The sequence below is a fragment of the Limulus polyphemus genome, unplaced genomic scaffold (assembly GCF_000517525.1).
Source record: "Limulus polyphemus unplaced genomic scaffold, Limulus_polyphemus-2.1.2 Scaffold61, whole genome shotgun sequence".
Taxonomy (NCBI): Eukaryota; Metazoa; Arthropoda; class Merostomata; order Xiphosura; family Limulidae; genus Limulus; species Limulus polyphemus.
The window spans coordinates 431,129-455,747 of NW_013665671.1; the positions used below are offsets into that span (position 1 = coordinate 431,129).

Consider the following 24,619-nt stretch of genomic DNA (forward strand, 5'->3'; position numbering starts at 1 on the left):
AAAAACCACTTCCGACCCCGAAACCTGGATTCCATCCGCAGAAAGTGATGCTTTGCATTTGGTGGGATATAAAAGGACTAATTCATTTCGAACTCCTCAATCCACAGCAGAGATCTGTAGTCAGCAACTGGAATGTTTAAATGAAGCCCTTCATGAAAAATGCCCTTCACTCATCAATTGGAAAGGTGTTCTTCTTCTCCACGAAAATGCATGTCTACAAGATTATGGGGTTGGGTTGGGAAGTTCTCCCCTACCCACCATATTCTCCAGATATGGCACCATCAAATTACCATCTTTTTCGTTGGCTGCAACACCATCTTAATGGGAAAATGTATGCAAATGTGGAAGGTGTTAAAGAGTACATTGACATGTTTTTTGCTTCAAAGCCAAGTGATTTCTTTAATCAGGGCATTAACAACCTGATTGTAAGATTGAAAAACATCATTGATAAGAATGGAGACTATTTCATTTAATAAATATTTTGTTTTAATATATAAGTTGTTCGGTTTTTTCATCTAAAAAAAAGTGACATTAATTTTTTGACGACCTAATACTAGGCCAATGACCAAAACATGATGGATCTGGCATGTCATGTTCCCAGAATTATAAATATTGTGGCCAGGTGTTTATCTCATCCCAGCCAGGTATTTCTGTGGGTGTGTTCTCAAATGGGAACACTGCATATATGTGCATTTGCCACTCACTGGATGGACAAACTTCCTTCCTTTTGCTTTATCTTCACTCCTCAGTTTTGGAGGTGTATGCTTTCAGTTGAGATTGAAGGGGTCTTCATCTATATGCCTAACTTCTGATCAGACTCTTCTCCATAGTCATTTCTTATATCCAGACCACTTCTTGTTATGTTCTGCTGGTTACTCTGTATTGGCTGGCTCAGACATGGGTCCCTCTGCTCTGGCCCTTATTGGAGCAACAGCCCCTGCCCTTTCCTCTGTCCTGATCACTCCTCCAACAAGCACAATAAGATGTATTTCATCCCAAAATAACCAAACTCTATCTTCATGTGTAGCTTTTGTCCAGTCCCTTGCCACAGCTCGGAGACTCACCCCTCGTGTAGTGTCTTTCCTTGTCCATACCATTCACCCTTTCTATTTGTCTATGTATCAGAGGCATTAGTCTTACTTCAGACTTTGATATATTCACCATGGCTCCCAACCATCCTGTCCTTCTGTTCCTCACCTGTTGCAGTTCTTCCCTTAGTTGTTTGATCAGGGTTTATCTGTTTCTACTGTTGCTCATTATATGGCTGCCCTGTTGAACATCTTCCATTCTCCCACTTCCAGAAAGCTTTTCTTCTCCAGTTATTTCCCTCCTTTTTCATTCCTTTCATCTGGTCCATCTGCCACATTCCTTTCTTCTGCCAGATTGGGATCTCAATGTTGTCTTTCATGCTCTGTCTAGTTCTCCCTTTGAATCATTACAATGTTTTCCTTGTCCCATCTTTCCCTTAAGACCTATTTCCTCCCCCACCTCATATATTATCCTCTATCCAGATCAAGCCTTTCTTCCCAGGACATTGGTTGCCCAGGAAGATTGTTTAGCCTTTTCTCCTATTTCATTATTTCCCATTTCCCACTTGTACTCCAGTTCATTCCCTGCTGTCATACTCCCTCCTTTCATGGTTATTGTTCCTGACTGTTTGTTCAATGGAATTCCTATGTTTCCTGTAATCTATCACCTATTATGCTCACTGGTTGGGTTAGTCAACTCGTACAAATGGCATATTCTGATGCATCCATGGAAGGTCACTGTCTATATGTTGTTTATTTGTAACAAATTCATGATCTAACTATGTCTTTAGCTGCTCAAAACTGCCATTCTTTGAAGGAAATTGTTCAGGCTGGTATGTGGACAACTTCCAGCACATTTGTCGCACATTATCTACATTACCTAGTTGTGTCTTCTTCAGGCAGGTATCGTCTTTGTCCTTTGGCATTTGTACACACACATCTGTTTGCCTTTAACTGGGGTAAGTTGACATATTCTTTTTATCATCTTTCATTGATGTACATCATATTTCAGGATCCCACTTGGTGGCAGATGTTGCCTAGTCAGGTATGCACTAAATCTGTATACTTCTATTACACTCACTGTTGAGGTGAGGCCTTTCTTTAAGACCACCGGCTGCTTATCCAGTGGTGTGTGCATATGTGTATGTATGTATGTATGTATATATATATATATATGTGTGTGTGTGTGTATGTGTGTGTGTGTGTAGATATATATATTATCACTGTTCTGTATAATAAAAGACCATCATTCACTGACTTCATTCATGATTAAAAGCAGATGATTTTTGTCCATCCCTACTGACCCACAATTCTTACAATTGGAGTCTTTCTGCTTTTCAAAATAGGGGATTGCAGATACCCATTGCACTGTCTCCAGTATGTCATTCATATGTACTCCCCAACATGTATTTTCCCCCCTTTTCTTCTAGTTGAACATGGGAGTCCTTGCCACTTCTCGTTCCTTGTTGCTAGAGTGGTGGACCATGGAAGTTTTCTCCTGAATGGAGTCTGTACAATGAACTAAATCAAACTTCACAGCTCGTATGTACCTACCCAGTGAGGAGAATGCTATTGTTGTTATACTTAGTGATTATACAATAACGTAATAATACTCCCCCCCCCCAAATGTTTTTGCTCAGGCAAACCGCATCTGGCCTAGTCCTATGTATCCAAGGCACTTCTCCCCTACGTTTTTCCCGGATGGACTTCTGTATTTTATGCCAGGCACTTCCACTGGATATTTTCTACTCAGATGGACCACACTTGACATAATGTGAGGTGTCCCAAGTTGCTTCCCCTGGATGTTTTTGCCTGGGCAGAATACACTTCGCCATAATATTATATGTCCAAGGTGCTTCCCCTGGACATATTTTGCCAAGGTGGACCACACTTATTGATCTTACAAACTTATACAAAGCACTTCCACTGGATGTTCTTGCCCAAATGGACCACACTTGGCATAATCCAACGAATCCTAAGGCATCTCCCCTGGATGTTTTTGTCTGGGCAGACTGCACTTGGCCTATGCAAGAAAATATTAACTTCAAATCATAAGATCAAATACTTCAATTATGTGCTTTAAGCACTACTGAAGCTGTACTTTCTTATTTGTTTCTGTGATAAGTGGCTTTTGGATTGTTTCTCAGTTGCCATTACAGTTTTAGTAATATCTTTCCCATTGTGTGGTTGAAGGTAGTTAAATCTTGAAGAAATCATCAATTGGGATAGGACCTAATATCTGTTTCACTTTATGGGCTGTCCAATAATCTTATACATTAATTGTCACCAGTAATTATCAGAGATAGGTTTTCTAGTGGCACTGTTTTACACATAATTGTTACAAAAAAAAAAGATGAGTACAATGTGTAAAAAAGTCTGGAATCATAGGCACTTCAACAAATTTTAAAGAATGTTTTTCATATGCTGTCTTGGTAATTCAAAACAAGTTTGGATTAACAGCAGGATTAACTCAACCTTCTCATGCTTTGACATTGCCATAATCAGTCACATATCTGAAATTTAGAAAAGCTGCCAATCATCTTGTATATATATAAATAAAAAATGTAAAAATAATGCAAAAAATCATCTTTGGTAATGGCTGTGCTATACTGCCTCTTTAACCCTTTCTGACCTGAAGGGATGCCAGTGATATCTTTTGATTTTTTTGTCCTTCGTACAGTAGAAATACTTAACCAAATTGCAGGTAATTTTGAATAAACCTACTAAATAGTAACTAGTTTTACAGACTGGAGAGATTCTTGCTCATGTCCATTTTCTTGCAGACTAATTGTTTTGTGACTACATCTCCACTCACCTCACATGCATAGCAAATAAATAAAATGTTTTCCAAATGGGTCTGTGGAGGTCATAATAAAGTAGGTAGTCATTCCATTTATGTGCTGTCTAAGGCTAGAAAACAATTAGTTGCTGAAAACTTGGTCTTAACAACAAGATAAGTTAGAGGATAATTTTTTGTTCTGAATATCCATCTTTATAGGCTTAACAATGTAATTATAAAAGCAAGACAGTTTATGGCAAAGAAAAAATAAACTTCTCCAGACTATATTATATATTAAGAAAGGATATTACAAACAAACATATGTGGAAATTTTATAACAAAGGAAAGAAATATTTAACAGTTATTCTTTTTTAAATATGCTGTAAGTCACTGTGTGGTACAGCTAAGTTATTATTACGTGCCTGCCTGATCAGATTTAACAAACAAAAATAATTAGATTCAGCATCTATTCCAACAATTTAAAAAAATTTGTTTTACAATTAAACATTACAAAAACAAATAATTTGATTAGATGATTCTAGCGTTAATATAGATATTATTGTGCATAAATATTTAAATATGTTTTGAAATTATTCCTAAAAATAAGTTTTCTAGACTGAAATTTAAGACCACCGTTGATAGAAAATCACTTGTAAATGAAATAATTTCTGATTGGAATGATTTAGAAATGTTGATTGAAGACTCTTTAAAACTTGTTCCTTTTATTAAAAATTTGTGAAAGATGTGTTGTTTCATGAATACAGTAGTTTAATTGGTAGGTAATTACTTAATCTGATGCTACACTATGATTATAATATAATTGATTTCACCAACATTAGAAACAATGAAAGAAAATGACTGATTAATTAAATATTCATGGGTTGGCTGTAAATTGGTGAAATTGTGTTTGTATGTGAAGTGAATCAATATTTTTATATTGTGTGTATATATAGTTGTTTTTTTAATGTTATTTAGTTGAATGAAGATGCATTTCTTTTTCCATCTCTGAAAATTATACCAAAGAATTTTCACTTGTATAAGGTTTTAACTTAAAGTCCTATCAGGATATACATGTATTAGCTTAGTGCTGTTTTGGATAACTGGGGTTAGGCACTTTACCACTCAAAATAAAAAAATGATTAAATAATATCAAATACTTTATTTTTAAGTTACTTTTTATCTGAACTACATATATATTGAATTTTACTTACTTTAATGTATATTACAAGGAAGAAAAACAACAGTAAATGATCCATCTCCAGCCTTCCAACAACAAAAATGGCAATATTCCATAAAGTGCTGCCACTTTGATGCTATGTATTATATAAGTAAATATTACAAGTCATTATGCCAAATAGCTGTTGTTGTTTTTTAATTATATACCTATTTAATGAAGTTGCAAATTCAAAGCTCTTGGCTGAATATGCCTGAAGGATATTATAATACAGCATAGTATAATATCACATACCTATAAAGTTTTTAGTTGATGAAGAGCAGGAACCCATTAAACTCGTGAATTAAGATATTCAAAAAATATGTAAAAATATATGAAATATTATGCTATGACACAATAAACACAGTTTTTCATTGGTTTTGATTGAACACTCAGTCACTTTGAAGTCTTCTGTTTGTTGGGATGTAACTTTAAGACAATAAGCAGACTTTGAGATCTAAAAATCAATCATAACACCTTGATTAATACTTGGATATTTATAGTATTTATAAGTTTTTAGATTATTTGACCATATTTAACCAGTTTTGACCAATAAGTGGTCAATTGACTAACTTGCCAGCCCTGTGAATAAAGATTTATTTTTAAACTTGTAGAAAATGTTTACTAAGTAAAAAAAATAAAAGATTTGTTTGAGAGCACAAAATACAAATTGTTTTATGGCAAAATATTTTTTTCTCATCTAGTACTTTATTGAGAGAAGTTTTTCTGCAACTGGAAACAAAGGCTGTAAAACATTGGACTTAAACAATATAAATTAGTTAAATATAGCTTTTAATAATGATATACAGTTTTTCAATTTATGTAAGGGAAAATCATGCCATGAACTTATCAGTTCAAAGCAGAGTAAACCTTCTGGTTTAAATGAAGAGAAACCTGGTGTACAAAACAGAGTATGGCTGTTGTGTTAATACCTTATATGATCACCTAAGTTTAATTACTAATTTGTTTAGATTTGTGTCAGATGTTTATCTGGTGCCATTTTTAGGGATTGTAGGTTGTGGCAGAAGCTGAGACTTAACTCTTGGTATCTATGTTAGAAAGGTGCATTATTCACTCGTTCGAGCTTTTACCTAATTGGGACATCACTTACCTAACTGAGTATCCAAATTTAGTTGAAGCTTCTGTGCTTGGTTGTTTGAGTGTTTTAACAGTTCATATAATAAAATGGAATAAAATAATGGGTTATGAACCACACATAAGAAAAAGAAAAAAGAAACCTTTTACATCCAAAATACTAATAACATACTTAGTCAACCCAGAATAGAAGTCAGCAAAACCTGGATACCCTTTTTGAAAATATTCAAATAATTGAATCATGGCCCTGTCATATCCTAGCAGAATGAGAACTCAGATGAGTCTACAACAAACTTGCATTTCCAACAATAAAACTGAGAATTGATTACATGTTTATGTCACCACATACATTTCTTCTTAAGCTTTCACAAAAGATGAGAACAAATTGAAAGCTGAAACATATAGTATAAACTAATTGGTAATTAGCAGTAGTAGTACTAAATAGACATTAGTACAGGTATAAACAACTAACCATGAAAATATATGTAAACACCGAGTTTATGTTTTTGTACTGGGTGAACAATCACAAACAGTGAAGTATATTACTACTACAATGTTGTATGCATTACCAGTAGTATAGGCCGAACTAGTATGTTAAAAAATAATATCTGTCATGAGTCATTGCATTCCTCAGTCAGAGAAGTTTTTTTAACTTTTAGAATTAAAGTGAGTGTTAAAACAATTCATCTTCATTAATTATGCTTCAACTGCAGTATCAAGTTGCAAGTGAAGTAAAGTTACCAAATCATATGATCATATTAAACTTCTCAAAGATGGCAGTCTAGGTAATTATATATCCCTGTAGTACAGTATATTAATAAAATGAGTTAACAAAATCACTATTAATCTATAAAAAACTTGCTTAAAAGATAATTTATTACATAGAAAAGTTCATTGTGTGACTGACTTTAATAAACTTTTATATTTTGTAGGAGGAGCTTCAAAGCAACAAGCTTAAACTTTATCAGTTGCAGTCTACAGTCACAGCTTTAGAAGACTTAGCCAAACTCGTTCAGAGGTCTCTAAGATCTGATCTAGCAAACCTGCAGGATAAGGTTCTTCAAAGCCGCCAAGGAGTCCTAGAAAATCTTCTTTCCTTAAGTTCCAAGGTACAGCAAGCAGTAGAACATGTACATGTTGAGCTTGGTCAAATACAGGTAAAAGAATAATGTAATGATAAATACTAATTTAAATACTAAGTGTCAAGACTTTTTTATGAAATAGTGCTAAAAATTATAAACATATATTTTTTTATTTTAAGAGATTTTGTAAACTCTTTGTGTATGTGATGACTTTTTCCTTTTTTTGTATAAATATTTGATGAGAATATATTTAAAACTACAAAATATAAAGTTACAAATAATGAATTTTCTAAAATAACTTAGCGAACACAAATGAGGATAACTGTGTTATCCAAGCAGTAATGTGCTGTGTAAAAGTGACTGAGAATAAATTTTTAAAGATTTGAAGCTAAACTCATTTTAGTCAAAGACAGATGTGTACAACATTACTAAAAATTGAGTGGTATTTTGCAGAAACAAGCAGTACAAGAAGTTTTGGACATTGCAGAAAAAGAGCATCTTGTAGAAATTCAACATTATCAACAACAGCTAGATGTGAAAATGCACAAGTTAAAAGATGCTCATCAGGAAATTGAAGTTTATCATCAACAGATGGTTTCTCAAGCTGACATGATAGACAACGTAAAACATGAACTTGAAACAAGTATTCAGCAAGTAAAAACATTAAACATTTTTTTCTCTTTCATGCCAGCCTGCAACAAAATTGGCTTGGTATATTACACCCAAACCTTTTGTAGAATACAAAATTAAAGTGCTGCAAAGGTCAATGGGGTATTGAAAAGTCGATTTGATTTTTCTATATCTTATATAAGCTAAAAAACATCATAATTCTAGTGTAAACGATGTTATCATTATCTCTTGAAGTTAACTTTCTTACAAATATCTGATTTTCCTTTTAGAAGTTTAAGTACAGGGTGAAACAGGAATTATTAGTTAATAATAGATGACTGTAAAATGTAAATACTCAATGCTTTGTACATTATACAGTCAGTGTCTTTAGGAAGCCAATCCCTATACTATGTATAAAGTGAAAGAGTAAAAATAAAATCAATACACATAATTTTCAATTTTATTGTATACATTTATAGAATAATTACTTTAAAAGACATGAAGGTTAATTTAAATCAATGTTTTAGACATATATGTTTTATTTGAAAAGGCTATTTTTCTACTGGTAAAATTTTATACTCGCTTAGTGGGAGTTGTCTTAGTTTAGGCATATATTTGCCCATTGCTATACATTATATATAGAGAACTTAGTTACACAGAAACTATAGTTGCTCATTATATTCTCAAACAAATCTTCATGACATTCTCCAGCTGTAGCTTATCATTCTACATCCCGAACTAATGTGATCAGCTATTCAATAGCTACAATAACTGATCATAAACTGTATCAGTTAGCTACTAGCTATGTTTATTACTATTATCATAATTTTAAGAACATTGTAAGAGATATATTTTATAGGATAAAGGTTTTTCAGGTTATTGTTTGTTTTTTGATTTTATTGGCATCAAAAGTTGTCAGAATTTGTCTTTTACTGTAGATAAATGAGTGTTTTGTCGAGAAATGTGAAACCAAATTATAGAAAATAGTTTTAGCCAGATTGCTATAAATAGATATCATGGTATTATCTAAAGAAACATAAACATCAGATTGCTGTGCTTAATTCAATCTTGTACAGTTTCAAAGGGAAATAGAAAAGGAGAGAAAGGAAGTTCTCCAGAAAATGACCATGGAAAATGAGTTTGAACTGGAGTCTCTTGGAGTAGAGCTGATGAAAACCAGTTCAGAAGGAATCCAGGAGCTGTCTCTGGTAACTTAAAACCATTTTAATTAGTATTTAATAATAGAAATGCTCTGTTTTTTTATTGGGTTACTTATAGGAGAATTGAAAAACGAAATTTTGATACAGACCCGGAATCCTTGGAGTCTCGGGGGGCATCTGCCCAGACCCAATCTATCATTTCTTATCTAGTTTCCCATTTATCTCAGTCAAAGCCAAGTGTGACATCTATTTCAGTTTTTTGTTCTTTCCCTTTCCATCCTGTACCTGTCCCTCATTCTCTCAGTGCCACAGTTTGCTGTTTTTTTCAACAATGCATGATATGCCGGCAACAGCCAGTGACTACCTGGTGGGTTCGGGCCCGGTAGGAGCTCACCTTGTGACATTCGTCCATCGCTTGTGCCATTTTAATTTGGATGTTTGAGTTCTTCAGGTTTTGTCAGAGGGATTCGAAATTACGTTTCTTGCTCCACCTCCCTTGTCCCAGGTACTTATTTCCTTCTGTTCACCTCGGGTTCCATTAACTTGCCAGTGTCTATCAGAGGTGGTACAGGACCTCTTCACCCAAAATGTTATAGAACCTATTCCACATCACTCACCAGGGTATTACTCCTGTCTGTTTCTTGTTCCCAAAAAGACTGGGGCCTGGAGGCCTGTAATCAATCTGTCCTGCCTCAATCACTTTGTTCACCTCCTACATTTCACCATGGAGTCCTACCTCAATCTTTGGTAGGCCTTTTCTCTGGGTCTATGCATGACCAAGATTGACGTCTTCAATGCTTATATGCATATTTCCATCTCGAAACAGTCTCTTCCTTATCTTCAGTTTGTCTGTCGAGGGGTGGTATACCAATTTTGTGCCCTACCCTTTGGGCTGGCTTCAGCTACATACATTTTCTGTCAGGTGGTATGAGCTTTTGCTCTTCACCTTCATGCCGTGGATACATAGATGACTGGCTACTTCTGGCCTATTCTGAACAGGAGGCAGCCTGTCATCCTCCTCAGCTCCTTCTCGAAGCTGCTCGGGTAGGCTGTTTGATGAAATTAGAGAAGTCCTTCCTGAGTCTTACCCAATACCTTGTACATTTGGGTGTCTTCTTTTCAACACTCTCCTCAGTCGGGCCCAATCTTCTCTTCTCAGACTCCATTCTATGGAATTGTCAGTTCGCCCTGCCCATGCTTCCCTTCAGTAGACTGTACACAATCAATGGAACCTTGCTCATGATCCCTTGGATGCTCCCATCACCCTTCCTCCTTCCCTTGTAGACGATTTCCTACTTTGGTGACCGGACAAGACTCGTACATTGACAGGTGTCCTGCTTCCTCTTCCTCATCTGAACTTACAGATGTATCCCTTTAAGGCTAGGGTGAGTGTGTTGATCACCAGGAGGCTTTGGGTCACTGGTCTCTAGATGAACAGTCTTTACATATCCATGTCCTAGAGCTACTAGCCAATTATCAGGCTTTGGATCACTTTTTTCTCATTGCCAAACATTGTCTGGTAATGATCCCTTCTGACAATTCCACAGTGGTGGCTTATATCAATCAACAAGGTGGCACCGGGTCAAGATTCCTCTGTTTGGATCTCCTATATTGGGCCCACGTGCAACACATTTGTTTAATTGCATGTCATGTCCTGGGTGCTCATGGCAGATCATCTTTCCTGCCCCAACAAGGTTTACCTGATAGAGTGGCCCCTTCATCCTTTCATTTTCCGGTTGTTTTGCAGTCTTTGGGGTGGTTCTCACATCGATGCTTTTGCCATTGCCATCAGTAACTGGTTACCACTATTTTGGTCCCCGGTTCCTCATCCTTAGGCATTGTCTATAGATGCCTTCAGCCAGGATTGGGCACACAAATTCCTATGTGTGTATTCTCCTTACCTGATTACTTCATTGGGTAGTTTCCCTGATCCATGCAACTCTGTGCCAGGTCCTTCTGATTGCTCCCTACTGGCCAGCTCAATGCTGGTTTTCTCGTTTACTCCACTTACAATTATTCCCTCCAGTACCACTTTCCTTATTACCCAACCTTCTTCATCAATCCTGGTCACCGGTTCTACATCCGGCACTTCATGTCCTCTGTCTTCTCACCTGGCTTTTGTCTGGTCCTTGGTTTCTCCCTTTGTGTAGCTTCTAATTTGGCCCAATACATCATTTCTTCCTCCATGGAAATGTATTAGCAAAAGTGGAAGGTCTCTCACACATGGGCCCAGGCTCAGGGATTTCTGGCTGCTTGCCTTACTGTTGCTGATGTCTCCAAGTTTTTCACATGGCTTTTCAACCGTGGGTCTTCTGTCTCCTCGATTTCAATGTTCAGGCAATTTTATCCCCTACCTTTTGCCTATCCTGTTACTGCAGGATTTTTCTCTCACCCATCCTTACCATGTTAATTCATTCCTTCATTGACAATCTGCTCTTCTGGATTAGGATATTCATGTGGTCCTCCATTCCCTTACTTTACCTCTGTTTGAACCTATATCCTCATATCCTTTGTTTCATCTGCCCCTTAAGGTGTATTTCTTTCTCCTCCTGGCTTGTGGGTGTCAATGACTTGTTCTCCATTCAACATTACATGCACACTTTACAACCATATCTATCTTCTCCTTTATCTGGATTGTTCTTTCCTCCCTAAAACCTCAGCAGCTCATGAGGGTAACTCCTCCTTTTTTGCCTATTTCTCTACCCTCTATTTCGTATCTCTATCCTTGTCCCAATCCAGATAGACTTGTATGTCATGTGCATGCCCTTCTTTGTTATATTGCCTGCACGGCTTCCTTTTTTGGTTCACATTCCCATCTCTTTTTCCCTTGGCAACCCTTTTCATCCAGGGATCTCTCCCCTTTTACACTTACCTACCTCTTACCAAATCTGACACCTCATCTTTTCCCTCACTTCTCATCTTTCTTATCCTCTGGAGAAAATCCTACAATCAAGCATGTGGACCAACCTTAACTTGTTCATCTCCCATTATTTACATTATATCATGGTTTCGGCTTCCTCAAGTTTTCGTTTCTACCTGTAGCTATACTCCAGTCTTTGTTGCGACTCTGACACTAGGTAAGTCTTTATTAATAATTTATTTTCTTTCAGGAGCCCAATCTTCATGCCTTCATTACTTAGATCCCACTCTGTAGCGAGTGGTGCCTGATCAGGTACTCTTTAACTCTAAATCAACACTGTATGTAGCATTGAATAGTACGTTCTTTCCATGGTTCTGCACGCTCACCTTTGAAATGGGGTGTTTCACAAGATCGGTTGTAGGTGAATAACCTCACGATATTTGTTTTATAAATTGGCCCATCCTAGACCATACCACCCATGAACTTCACGGGTAAAGCAGAAGGAGATAGCTGCCCATCCCTGCCATGCCTTGATTGTGTTGTGGGTCACAGTTGAGATACATGGGACTATTATGGTTATGTCCTTGGCTCTCCCTCTCTCTATCTTGTTATGTGGATGTTATTGCCCTTTAGATTGTCCTGACCCGTTTCATGGTTGTGGGCATTCATTGCATATGACAGACTTCTTTTTGATACCGGATGTCACATTCCCGGATAAATAGCGCAGAGCTCATCCTGTTAATACCCAGGAATTGGAGTAGTTCTTAATTCCTCGGGCCTTGGGTTTGAGGTGAAGATGGTGTGATCTTTATCCTACCCTCACGCAGATGTCAGCACCTCGTGATGAGGTTTTTTATGTAGTTGACTTGCCAAGTATTGTCTGCTGTGCCCTAGCCACTCTACACCATGGGACACATCCTCATTTAACCAGTTTTTTATTGTGGGATTGAGTTACTATATCTTTCTCTGGTAAGGATCACTTTCCTGCCACTTTTTTCTCCCACTAGGATGTGCTCCTCTCCTTTTTTGCCGTGATTTTTATGCATTCTTCAACTGGGCAAAGAGTATACCTGGATCAGAAGTGGTGCAGCTCCCCCCCCCCTCCAGATCTTCAGATTTGACTCTCTCATCTAGAAGGGTATCCTTTCGGATGTTATAATTTTTCTATACTGAAAATGTATTTCTGATAGGTACTTCACTCTTCTCGCACTTCCCATCTTTCCTCCACACTCATTTCAGGTGCTTCTGTCATCTGCCCAACTGTGAAGTGTTAGTTTGGTAGAGACGCATAGAGGGAGTCACATGTGTCACGTGAGTGTATTATTCTTCTATTGGTGGATAGGTAACGCATGAAGATTTACAAGAGAGACAAGTTGGAATCATTTGATTCCAATAGGGGGTGAGGAAGGCTTGTGGAATGCATAATAAAAAATTCACATATATAGAGAGCAACAATAAATAAGATTAGCTAATCTTGTGAGTGTAGGAAAGTACCTATCGGAAATACATTTTCAGTATAGGAAAATTATAATGTGCTAACACCAATGCTCAATTTTTCAGTTTTTATCCTCATCAGCGTAGGATATAAAGATATCCTTTACATTTGGGTTGGTGTCATGCAAAAACAAACATTTTTTTTTGTAAATGCTTAAAAAATGTGCATAAAATATGACTCAGATGTGATATTGCATTATCAATTTATTATTTAGTGTTGTATAAGTAGGTGCAGATTAAAGGGAAGGGTCCAAGGGAGTCATTTTTTAAAAATATATATTATTGTTAATGTTTTGAGGGTGATAAAGTTTAATAACATTATATACAAATTTATTGTTTGAAAATATCACAAGATAATATGTTTATTTTTATCAATAAAATTCAGGAGTTTTTTGTACAATAGTCTTGTGGAAATTTGTAGGGAGAAACTCATGGAATACTATTAATTGTATCATTCTTAGATTGTTACAGGTTTTGTACTACCTTACACGTTTTATGCATTTACATGTACAACAGTTTGGATGAACAAAATAATTTACTCCTACATTATTGTACCTAAAGACATGATTTCTTCAAGCTTTTTGTATATTTTTACAACAAATTTTTAAGACACTTGTATGTTAATTCTGAGTACTTAAACAATTTTTACTTTAAAATATTTAGAAATTGACATTTGTTCATATGCTAACATTTAGTGTAATTCATGAAGAAACCAAGAAGGAATCGTCAATAGCCATGACACTTGAAATTCTTTTAGGCAGGATTAGAGTAAATTAATCTATGAGACCTTTTTTTTTCCCTTTTTATATGCTATATTTTTATGCACCAGCAATACCAAGCATGGGGAGTACCTAAACCCAATTCAATTTTATTACTCATCATGATCTCTTCCATCCTACACTCAAATTGAAATTCTTTTAGTTGGGATTAGAGTAAACTAATCTATGAGACCTTGGGCATGGTCAAATACATTAATTGAAAGGGTTTGACCTCCTGAGTCCAAAACTGTAATTAGATATCAAATCGATCCAGAGATGACGGAGCTATGAGCTAAAAGTTTGTACTAGAAAAAAACAAACTTGGAGCCATTCTATGAGCCGCTATGCCGTGGCTAAAAAGTTAATATTCTCTTTTCTTCACAGCTAAAAACAGTTTTGCCTGTAAACAAAACAACCTACTTATCTGTTTATTTTGGAATTTTCTGCCTATCCCAATAATTTTATTTTTAGTAAGAACCTATCATCCCTTGAGAATGTATTCTCCATTTCTTGGTTTAAAGTGTTTCCCTTAGTTTTCATACAGGTCTTAGTTGAAACCTTGCTATGGTGCCACATCAAGTAGTTAATCATTTATTAATAAAGCACAGCTATGAAAACAGCTATAACGAAAGTTTAAAAATGATTGGATAGAGCAAGAATTTATACTCTTGTATTAATAGTAACTATATAGGTTTAAGAGTTTTTTTATAGTTTCTTTAAATGTTTCTTTCATAGTTAATTGTACAGGTATTTGTGTGTTAGATTATATTTGTTTGAAGGCTAGAGAAATTTTTTTTCAATGAGAAATCAGATAATTTGAGATAAGATAGATTAGCTTATAAAGTTTAGAGACAGTTTGAATAGGTAAAAAAAGAACTTTATTTATAGTTTAATACAGTTAGAAATGTACAATGTTTGCAGAAGGTTTGTCATCATCAGGTACAAGTTGTTTACTTAGACACATATATAAACACACACACACACACACACACCTGTACATGTAGTATGAAGCAAAGGAATCACATTAAGGTTTAATTAAGGTATATTGATGTTTGGTCCTTTGTTTAAAATTACAGCATTTTACTTCTTGATTGATATACTATGATTTTATTGAGTTGCAATGTTTCTGAACATGAGATTTTTTTTATTATTTTCACCAAATAAAATACTATTTTCATCAAATAACATAAGATTACTGTTTAGTAAATATGGTAGGCTATTGCAAGATATTATATTGACTCAAAACTTTACTCAATATCATTTTTATGTTTATCCTATTCAAACAATGTACATTAATAAATTGTCTATCTGGTTACTTAAATATATCTAATTGTCATCATTGTTTGTTTGAAAAACAAAAAAAGGTGATCATTGGTAGTATTTAGTTGACATTAGTGATTTATCTGCCAAGTAGGAAGTTGTTCATAACTTTTGGGAAAATTTTTTTCTCAAATGTGCAAATGTTGATGTTCAAAAGAGGTCTATCATATGAAATCAAAGGTGATTTGATATTATTTAAAAAAACAAATCAATATAAAAGAAAACTAGGAGACTTAATGCCATGTTAAAATAATGCAATTATTGAAAAAGTTAAGGCGAAAGTATATACCCTTTTTTGCTTTTACAGGTTACATGGAGTGTAGTGTACTAATCGATTGAGTATATTTGATTAATGAGCCTATCGATTACTTAAATTAGCAAATACTACTAATTGCTCAGCTCTAATGACATCTTCTGTACTGATACTATTACTGTTTTAGGCACTATTGGCCTGATTTACAAAACATCTGTATTCAACATTGTAACTTACAACTAGGAGTGGGTGATTATTGGTAACTCTGCAGCTCTGATTTACTCTCTTGATTTACTTATTACACTCTTGAGGGTGTAAAATGTTTCATATTATAAAAACATTTGAAAAAATTCATGTAAAACTTTCCACATTAGTTGTATAAAATACTAATGAAATATGAAAACAGTTTTGTAAACATTTCTCAAAACTGCAATTTGTTTTTGTTTTAATTAGTCTTTGAAAGAAAAAGAAACTCAGTCTCAGCTTTTGTACAAAGACAAACAGTCTTTTGAAGAAGCTTTGATCAAATGTTTCCACCAAGAAAGAGCAGTTTTAATTCAGAACATGGAGGAAAAGTTCCAAGAGCATGAAAAGAAGACAGTTGAGTGGGCAATACAAGAAGCTCACAAGAATCATCAGAAACAGCTTGAAAGGTACATATGCACCAATTGTTTGGTGCTTAGTTTATCATCATAAAGTAAAGAGGGACACTTTCCATATTAACTTTAATTCATCTGAGAGAAAATATCTGTCTGATAGGTTTTAGGAACTTTACATCTATGTTGAATACAAGTTTCTTTATCTTTTAACTTTCATAAATCCTTGAAATATATAAAAAATTGTTCGCACTAGATATACAGTTGAGCACACGTCTTACTTCAAACATGCATTATGGCGACAAACAAAAAATTGTTGATGATATTAAAAAATAAAATATTTATTATATTTCTTTAACTGTACATTAATCAAAGAATAAGATGGTTTACCAGTTTTCACTCTTGTCTTATTGTTCAAGAAATGAATCTTAAATTGAATATGATAAACTATGAATGGCAAACTTTAAGTTATTTGGATAGAAAAGTGTTACTTTGTTTGGAGTTACCAAAATCTGTTTGCTCTATAAGTTTGTCTATACTGATAAAGAAATAATCTTAGTAGTTTAATAAAATTTTGAATGTAAGTCACTAAAACTTTGTGATATGCCTGGGCAGGTAGGGTTAACGAGTGCAAATGTGGAGAAGGTGCTGATTACAATAGGGTTTGTGTTGTACTCCTATTAGTGGAGAATTGCTGCACAATCATATACATGTGGATATGCAGAAGCAGGAGGTGGAAGGGTAGTGGCAAGTGTTGAAAATTTGCAATGATAGAGGGCAGTACTAATCGAGAAAACCTTTTGTGAGAGGAAGTATCCATCAGGAATACATTTTCAGTTTAGGAATATTTTAACTCCTATATATGTAGTGGCAGAGTTGTGTCCTTAATGAGCACAGAATATGAATCGGGTAGTCTGAAACTGTCCTTGGATTCACAGGATTTTGCTTATATTTATTTTTCTGTAATGTAAACTATAGTAACAGATTGATTTATGAGTAGTGATAAAATATCATGATAGATTGGGTACTGGTATTTGTGGCCATCTAGGTCATTAAATATATTTTACTGTTAAATATGGTATTTACCCCATATCTGACTCTCTGTTGATATATACTGTAGTGATGGCACAAATATTCCTGGCTACAATAATTTTTGCTGAAAAGTCTTGATTTAGATGAATTCTGCTAGTGATGATTTGTGATGTCAACAGATCAGTTTGAGTTTATTGATTCTTAGATAGCAATGCATTACAATAATGTAACTGTAATGACATTGTTAGTAGAGATAATTTGTATTGGTTTACATAGTAATGAACTTGAGAGCTGGAGGCAGTTTAACACTAGCAGTATATTTAATGACAGGTGTATATATATAAGCCAATATAAATGTGTGTGTGTGTGTGTGGTGATGCACACATACACAGGTGTTATGTAAAGTCATTCATGAGTGTTTGACAAGAATGAATCAGATACTCAAAGAAAACAATTATTAAACAAAATATGACTGAACATAAAGGATTTGATCTGAACATTAAAATTTTGAGATATGAAGTCAACTAAGAATATTGACCTACGAAGCATTGTGAAGATAAGGTGTACCCAATACTTTTGTTAATACTAGTAAGAGTATTTTTAGTTCACCACTGAAAAAATTTTCAGGTAATGGATCATGTTGAAGAGATACCTGTGAGGCATTATTTGAAAATATAATATACCCAATATTTTTGTTAATACTATAAAAAAATAGTGTTCAGTTTTGACACTAAAATAATTGGCAGGTAGTGAACTTTGTTTAAGAGATAAAAGTAACTGGTGAGCTCATACTGTTTTTGACCAATCAAAATCATTACATGTTTGATCCCTTTGACAAACTTTTCTTTGACCAGAAGTCTTGCACATTTATTGTTTTGCTTGATTACTCATATTTTTACATGTAAAGGTGTATCTTGTTTAGTCATTGACTCAGGGATCCAGAAACTATCTAGGTAAAAACTAAGACAGTAGAAAAGAATCTTCTGTTAGAAGGACACTCTGACATGCTTACTTCAGCATACCTCACAGCTCCTGCAGACAATATTGCTGATTGCAGCTCAGTCCAGACTGTGGAGAAGGAAGATCAATAAGTGGTTGTGTTTCCATGTCCTTCTTTATGCCTTGTATTGTAAAGATTCACTTTCATTCAATGTTAACTATCATCTTAAGGGCTTATTAACATTATTATTTTTTATGTATTTATTACACGGTGTTTTGATGTGTTTGGTGTCATGTCTTGTATAAAGGGGTAATCATGTAATATGTGTGTGTGTGTATATACTCAATTCATGGTCTTTCTGTGATACATTATACTTGACTTATGTTAAAGGACATTTGATAGTACATTTTAATCTTACAGTTAACAAATTTAATCAGTTTGATTTGATTTCTTTGTATCATTATTAAAAGGCTATTTTCATCGTGTGTTTATTTTTGTTTAAATGGGTATTTAAATGAGAGTTTTATTATTGAAGGAGTTTAATTTTGTAGGTTTGAAAGAGTATTTCTTTCATTTATTGTATATTTTTAATTTTGCAACCTTATATTTAGAAATGTTTTCTTTTTCAAATTTAGTGTAATATTGAATTGATGTTAAAGAGTATTGATGTTGTATTCTGTGTAAGAATGTTCTGAACTACTAATAAGTGTTGAAATGTATATAAATCTGTATTTATTTTTTGTTTTTTTTTGCATTATGTTGTCATTGGCTCTACTGGTTTTTCTGTAGTGATATGAACTCTGAAGTTTTTTGTAGACTTTATGGATAATCTGCATTATTGTGAAACATTTTGTTTCTGATTATTTTAATCTAATTTTGTACTGTACTTATATCTGAGTTGGAGGGTTTATTTTTTGTTTTGTATAATCTGTAAGGGGTAATTTTAATAAATAGTTTTGAGTATATTAATGTCATAAACATTAGTTAAATGTTTTTTTTCTCAGAATGATATTTATGGGATTTGAAATGAAAGTTATTACATTGTATCTTGATTATTGATTCTGGTTTACCTGTTAAAATGTATGATTGTGATTTAGATATGTATTATGGAATTCAGTTTTCATTATATGTTTTTGTTCTATCTAGTTGTATGTAATGATGTGTAAGTGTTTTACAGGGGCAAGAGTAACAATGGTTTCTTGACAAATGTGCAAGTAATTTCAACTATTATAAATTTTAAAATTAGGAATGACCAAGGATAACCTGAAGGCAAAGAGGAGAGGGAATATGTATTATCCAGACTAGGTATTTTCTGCTTCTTTTATTTAGTATGGTGAATTCTCTCCTGACCAACCCTATGCACTTTCAGTTAATCAAAGTGCATGAAATTTGGTACACAATTTCTATGTAACATTTAGTTTATACGTGAAAAATTATTTAATTTGATTTAGTATTTGTATAAGGTTTTTGAGATTGAAGCTTTTTGAAATGTTATTGTTCTATATTTTGAGAAACAATAAGAATACTATCTTTGGTCTCATATCTGTTTTGTTTAATTCTGTGCCTAAAATCTTATAACTATATCTAATAGAGTAAGGATTTCATTGAAACTAGAACTTTTGTGTCTGTGTTTGTCCTAGTAATACATTATTATTTTTCTCATCTGTTTATAGAACCTCTTACATACAATGAAAGTAATAATTGAAAAATGTATAACAAATAAAAGTTTTTTTTTATTATCATTATTATTAATCCAAGTAGTTCTGACTTATTTCACATTCATCAATTACTTATACTTGCTCTCTACCATTGAAGTATTAACCATGAAAATAGCATAAAATAAATGTTGCAAAATTACAATTCGAAAATATGTTTAAGTAGAAATATTTGATATGCAAGTGTGCATTCAACACCAGAAAGCTGTTCACCAGTCATAATAGGGTTAAAGTCACCTTTCTCCTAAAAGTTGTAAAACATTTTCATGCAAATAAGTGTATACAGATTTTTAATCCCTTTACTATGGGTAGGTCAGTGTGTGCATGTCATAGCCTTTTACAGAGCTACATTCAAAATTTAATCAAACTACTTTATTATCTGTTACAATATGTAATTTAAGTTTATTTCATATTTTTATGGTAGTTACAAGGCCAGTCAAACCAACCAAATCTGTATGTAGTTAAGGTAGAGAAAATAACAGACATTCATTTAGGAGGTTTTAGAGGTTACACAAAAGAAATTTGCAAATGACGGAAAGTATTTTTTATCTTAACATGAAAATCACAATACATTCAATATTTTTTATTCAATATATTTAGACAAATCTTTAGCAAAAGTACTTAATTAAAAAACTGTTTACTGAAAGCTTGCCAAATTTTGTGAAGACACACAAAAACATATTAAATGTTACAATGTGGAAAGTCTGAAGGTTACTTTATGGTTACAAGATTGGTCACATTGCTTGACCCTGTATGGAAAAGAGTTAAAGTTGTAAATTAGTTAAAGAAATGATGAAGTTTCGTTTACCTTAGTTGTTCCAGGTCATTACTCTATCATATCACATGCACTTCTTCATGAAAAAAGATTGCTGAAAGTAGGAGATATGTACAGGTAAACACCAATCCTTTCCATCCTTATTTTTCTTCAGACCAACAATGACATTGATAGCACACATGCCCTAAGAAAAATAACATTGAATAACAAAACTGTGTATATAATGCTATGTTTTGTCAGTCTGGAATGGATTTTGAAGTTCCTCACACAGAATATTTGGAACTTCACAGATTTTCATCCAGTTTTATCCTCCAGTAAAGGCATTTCCTGTGTCAACAAACTCATACTTTTGATTGTATCTTGGATTGATTAAAGATTGTTTTCATTCTGTTTTACATTGTGTCCAATCTCATTTTATTGTGCAAAACATCTTCTGTTGAACCTCTTATTATATTGCGAGTTCTACCTGATTACTCAAAGGGAAATCAGTGAACCTGAGAATGATATACACTTTTTAAAAGTAAGAATGCATAAATGATAACTTAACATTTTTATCTGTAAGTAGAGAAAATTTTTAGAATTTATTATATAGGTGTTTGTTGTTAAATGGCTACACGTTTTTGGTTCTGCTTATTTTATCAATGTTACAACTTTGCTGAAAATTTAGACAGTAATTGGTTTCAACAGTTTCTAAAATGAATTATTACACTTACATATTTATTCAGATATATATTTTATTTCATCAAGGGGTAAATATATTAATGTATTACAGTAATTTTATACTTCAAGAAAACTATGAATTCTTTAGTAGTGTTATTGTTGTAAAGTCCATTATCAAAGTAGTTCTTTTGTTGCAAACATTTACTGTTACTTGTAACAGGTTTGTATTCAGAAAAACAGCACCAAATTGTAATGTAGTTAGTTCTATTTGTCTGGCATGGCTTGATAGTTAGGGCATTCTGTGGATCTTGGCATTGAAATCTGACACCAAGCCTACTCACTTTTCCAACTGTGGGGCATTGTAATGTAAAGAGTAGCCCAAGAGCTGGTGGTGAGTGCTGCCAGCTTGTTACTTTCCTTTTGGTCAGCAGTTCCAATTTGGGGATGGTATCAGATAGCATTTAATAATAGTAGCTTTGCCTTAAACAAAACAAATAGGTAGTTCTAACAAATTTTATATTTTTTAGAGTTCAGAAAGAAAAAGAAGAGTATATTGAAATTTTGAAAAAAGAAATAACACAAGAACTAGAAAATAAGTGGCAAGATAAAGTCCTCCAGTTAAAGGTAAGAATGTATTTTACAATTGTTAAAAACCATCTAAGTCCATTTTCACAACTTGTATTTGTGTTCTTTTTGTGTACAGTTGCCTATAAAACTTGAGCTATTTTGTAAATTATTTGATGAACAAGAAATATTTAGATTAAAAAGATTGATTTATGAATCTATTGATTCATCTCCTAGGCATTCACTTCTCAATGTTAAATTTTGCTGAAGAAGTGGTTGGAACACTGTCAATGCCAGCCAGGTTAGGGCTTAGACCCAAAACATACAAAAAAGGATCCAAATCAGTGGACTTCACTACTATATTCAATCTGTTGCTTTTTGTCCATTCCTTCAATGCTTTTACATATGCTTATGATAAAATTAATGTTTTTATTCTTTCATGAGTCAATGGAAAACTATAAAGAATTGTATACAGAGACATTGCTAGGTACTTAAAAGAATCAGGGCTCAGGCCCATGGGCACAAAACTTTTCAGTATGATATTGATCATGGTCTTCTATTTTGATCTTTCAAGACACCAACTGGCAATATGGGGTACTGTCAGTTAGAATTAAGGTACGGGCCCCATGTGCCAGTGCCTATCAGTGCCTGTGATTACATAGCATCATCTAAATGTCATATGTGATCCAGTATTGTTTTAACTAGTTTAGGCTTCTTTTGTACACATGGTTGAGCTGGAATGGAATCATTGAAAATAATTCTTCCTGATTGAAAGTCAAGAATCTTGTAAAATGAAATATATAAGTAATGAAGACTTATTTCAAAACAGTTAAAAATTAACATAAATAATTTATGAAAAAATGCCATATAGTCTACACTCTGAAGAAAGTGGAGATATTGTGTCAAGACTGACAACTGCCATAGGAGGTCATAGTTAATGTTATGAAGGCAAAAGCCTGTTAACATATCTCTTTTTTTCATATAAATTTAAATATGTTCCAGATTTATTTCCTTTGCTGCGGGCCTCCAAGTGACCCTACTAGTAATTCCTACTTTTTTTTTGTGGATTCCTTAATTAAAAATAAAATTTCCCAACTGTGCTTAGTTTTTCAGGAAAGGGATGGTGCTGAAAATATTTCAATCTTATTTACAGCCTACTAGTGTATTATTTTTATTTTTAGCTTGGTTTGATTTCTTGTTATTAATAATGCCAACCTGAAGAAATACTACAGGGCTCACATGTCTTAATAAGGAGAACAAAGGAAATATTTTCTGCTCTTTTTTGCTCACTTCACATGATTAGACAAGTACTTTAAGGTAATTTGAATAAAACTTATTGACCCAAAAGGAAATTTAAATACAAAAATATAGAATTATAAGGCCACCATGGTCTTGTGATTCAATTGAGGTGACATTTTTTAAATTATAGTTATTGTCATACTACCAAAAGTTTTGTGCTAGAACAAATGGAACAAACTCTCAGAAGTCTTTATATTAGAGAAACTAGTTTTGCCACATTCATATGTCCTCTTCCATTTCACGTTTTCTTCTGGTAGGAAAACTGGTCAGCAATGCTTATGTGATCCTGAAATTTGAATTCCCTTAAGTAAACAGAAAGTCAGAAAGTTGTTTAGCTTAATGTGACCTTTTGTTCCCTAACTGTTACATATATTAATGTGTTATCTTTTGCTTAGCTGGTTTTGTTGTTTCCAGTAATAATAATAATAATATCAACTTTGTCACATTTGAAAAGGGTATAATTCTAATGGTTAAATTTAATCATGGTTAGTCTGTTTGGTTTGGTGCTTAAAGGTTGTATAACAAAGTGAATAAACACAGCTTGTATTCTATAAAAACAAGTGTTTGTTCAGTTAAGAGATTTCTTACATTATGGACATATATCGACAAGGGCAATTTATTATGTTTTAGAAATAAAAACAGTATAAAATATAAGTATCTTATAAGAGGTATAGAGTGGTATCTACAAAAATGAGAGTAGTTTGTGTTTGTTTTTTGAAAAGTATACTTAGGGTTATTTTAAGTTTTATACAACATTTGGGATATTTAGTACTCTTATTTTTGTTTTGTACATTTTTGAAAGTGTAGGAGTTTAAAATTAATTATTGATAAGTTTAAGATAAGTTTAATATTTTATCTTACCATGAAATAAGACTTCTTATTAATAGTAATATCATCTTAAACAGAAACTGTAAAATTGGTCAAAGGTTTAATCTACTTAGGTAAAAAAATTAGAAACTGAAAAAAATCCAAGAAACTACATTACATTTTCAAATAATGAAACAGAACCTTGTAGGTTCAGACTTTGCTTTTGGTGGTCTTTTAGAAAATTTGAGTTATTTTTGACCTTTTACTGTGACTTTAATCCAGAGATGGGTAGAGTTCATATTGTTATTGTATACTATAAACCTGGAAAAAAGTTAAGCACCCCCGTGTTTTTTCAAGTGATTCAGATTCGACGTTCTTGTGACTGATTATAAATTACCATTCAATCTAAACGTGTTTATCAAATGAAATTATGCATTATTGGGCACATGAAAACAAGATTATCACCGTAAAATAAAAATTTTTAATTTACATATCATGACATGAAAATATGGACAGTTTTCACTCTTAAAATTATCTTTAATAAGTATTGTCAGTGAAAGCTCAAAAACGTTATTGAATT

At 33.4% G+C, this 24,619-nt stretch overlaps 1 protein-coding gene across 4 annotated transcripts in view; it reads left to right on the forward strand.

Annotated features, from left to right (window-relative positions):
• The window catches only part of LOC106464521 (RB1-inducible coiled-coil protein 1-like), a 131,708-nt gene that overhangs the window by 44,955 nt on the left and 62,134 nt on the right, over nucleotides 1–24,619 (forward strand). For all 4 annotated transcript variants that reach the window (XR_002611856.1, XM_013924670.2, XM_022392721.1 and 1 more), the window contains 5 exons: nucleotides 7,048–7,272; nucleotides 7,651–7,851; nucleotides 8,883–9,014; nucleotides 16,105–16,304; nucleotides 21,897–21,993. Coding sequence is in view for 3 of the 4 variants with exons in the window: in XM_013924670.2 (XP_013780124.1) it covers nucleotides 7,048–7,272; nucleotides 7,651–7,851; nucleotides 8,883–9,014; nucleotides 16,105–16,304; nucleotides 21,897–21,993 (855 nt within the window). In the remaining variant the exon portion in view is untranslated. The remainder of the gene's footprint in view (nucleotides 1–7,047; nucleotides 7,273–7,650; nucleotides 7,852–8,882; nucleotides 9,015–16,104; nucleotides 16,305–21,896; nucleotides 21,994–24,619) is intronic.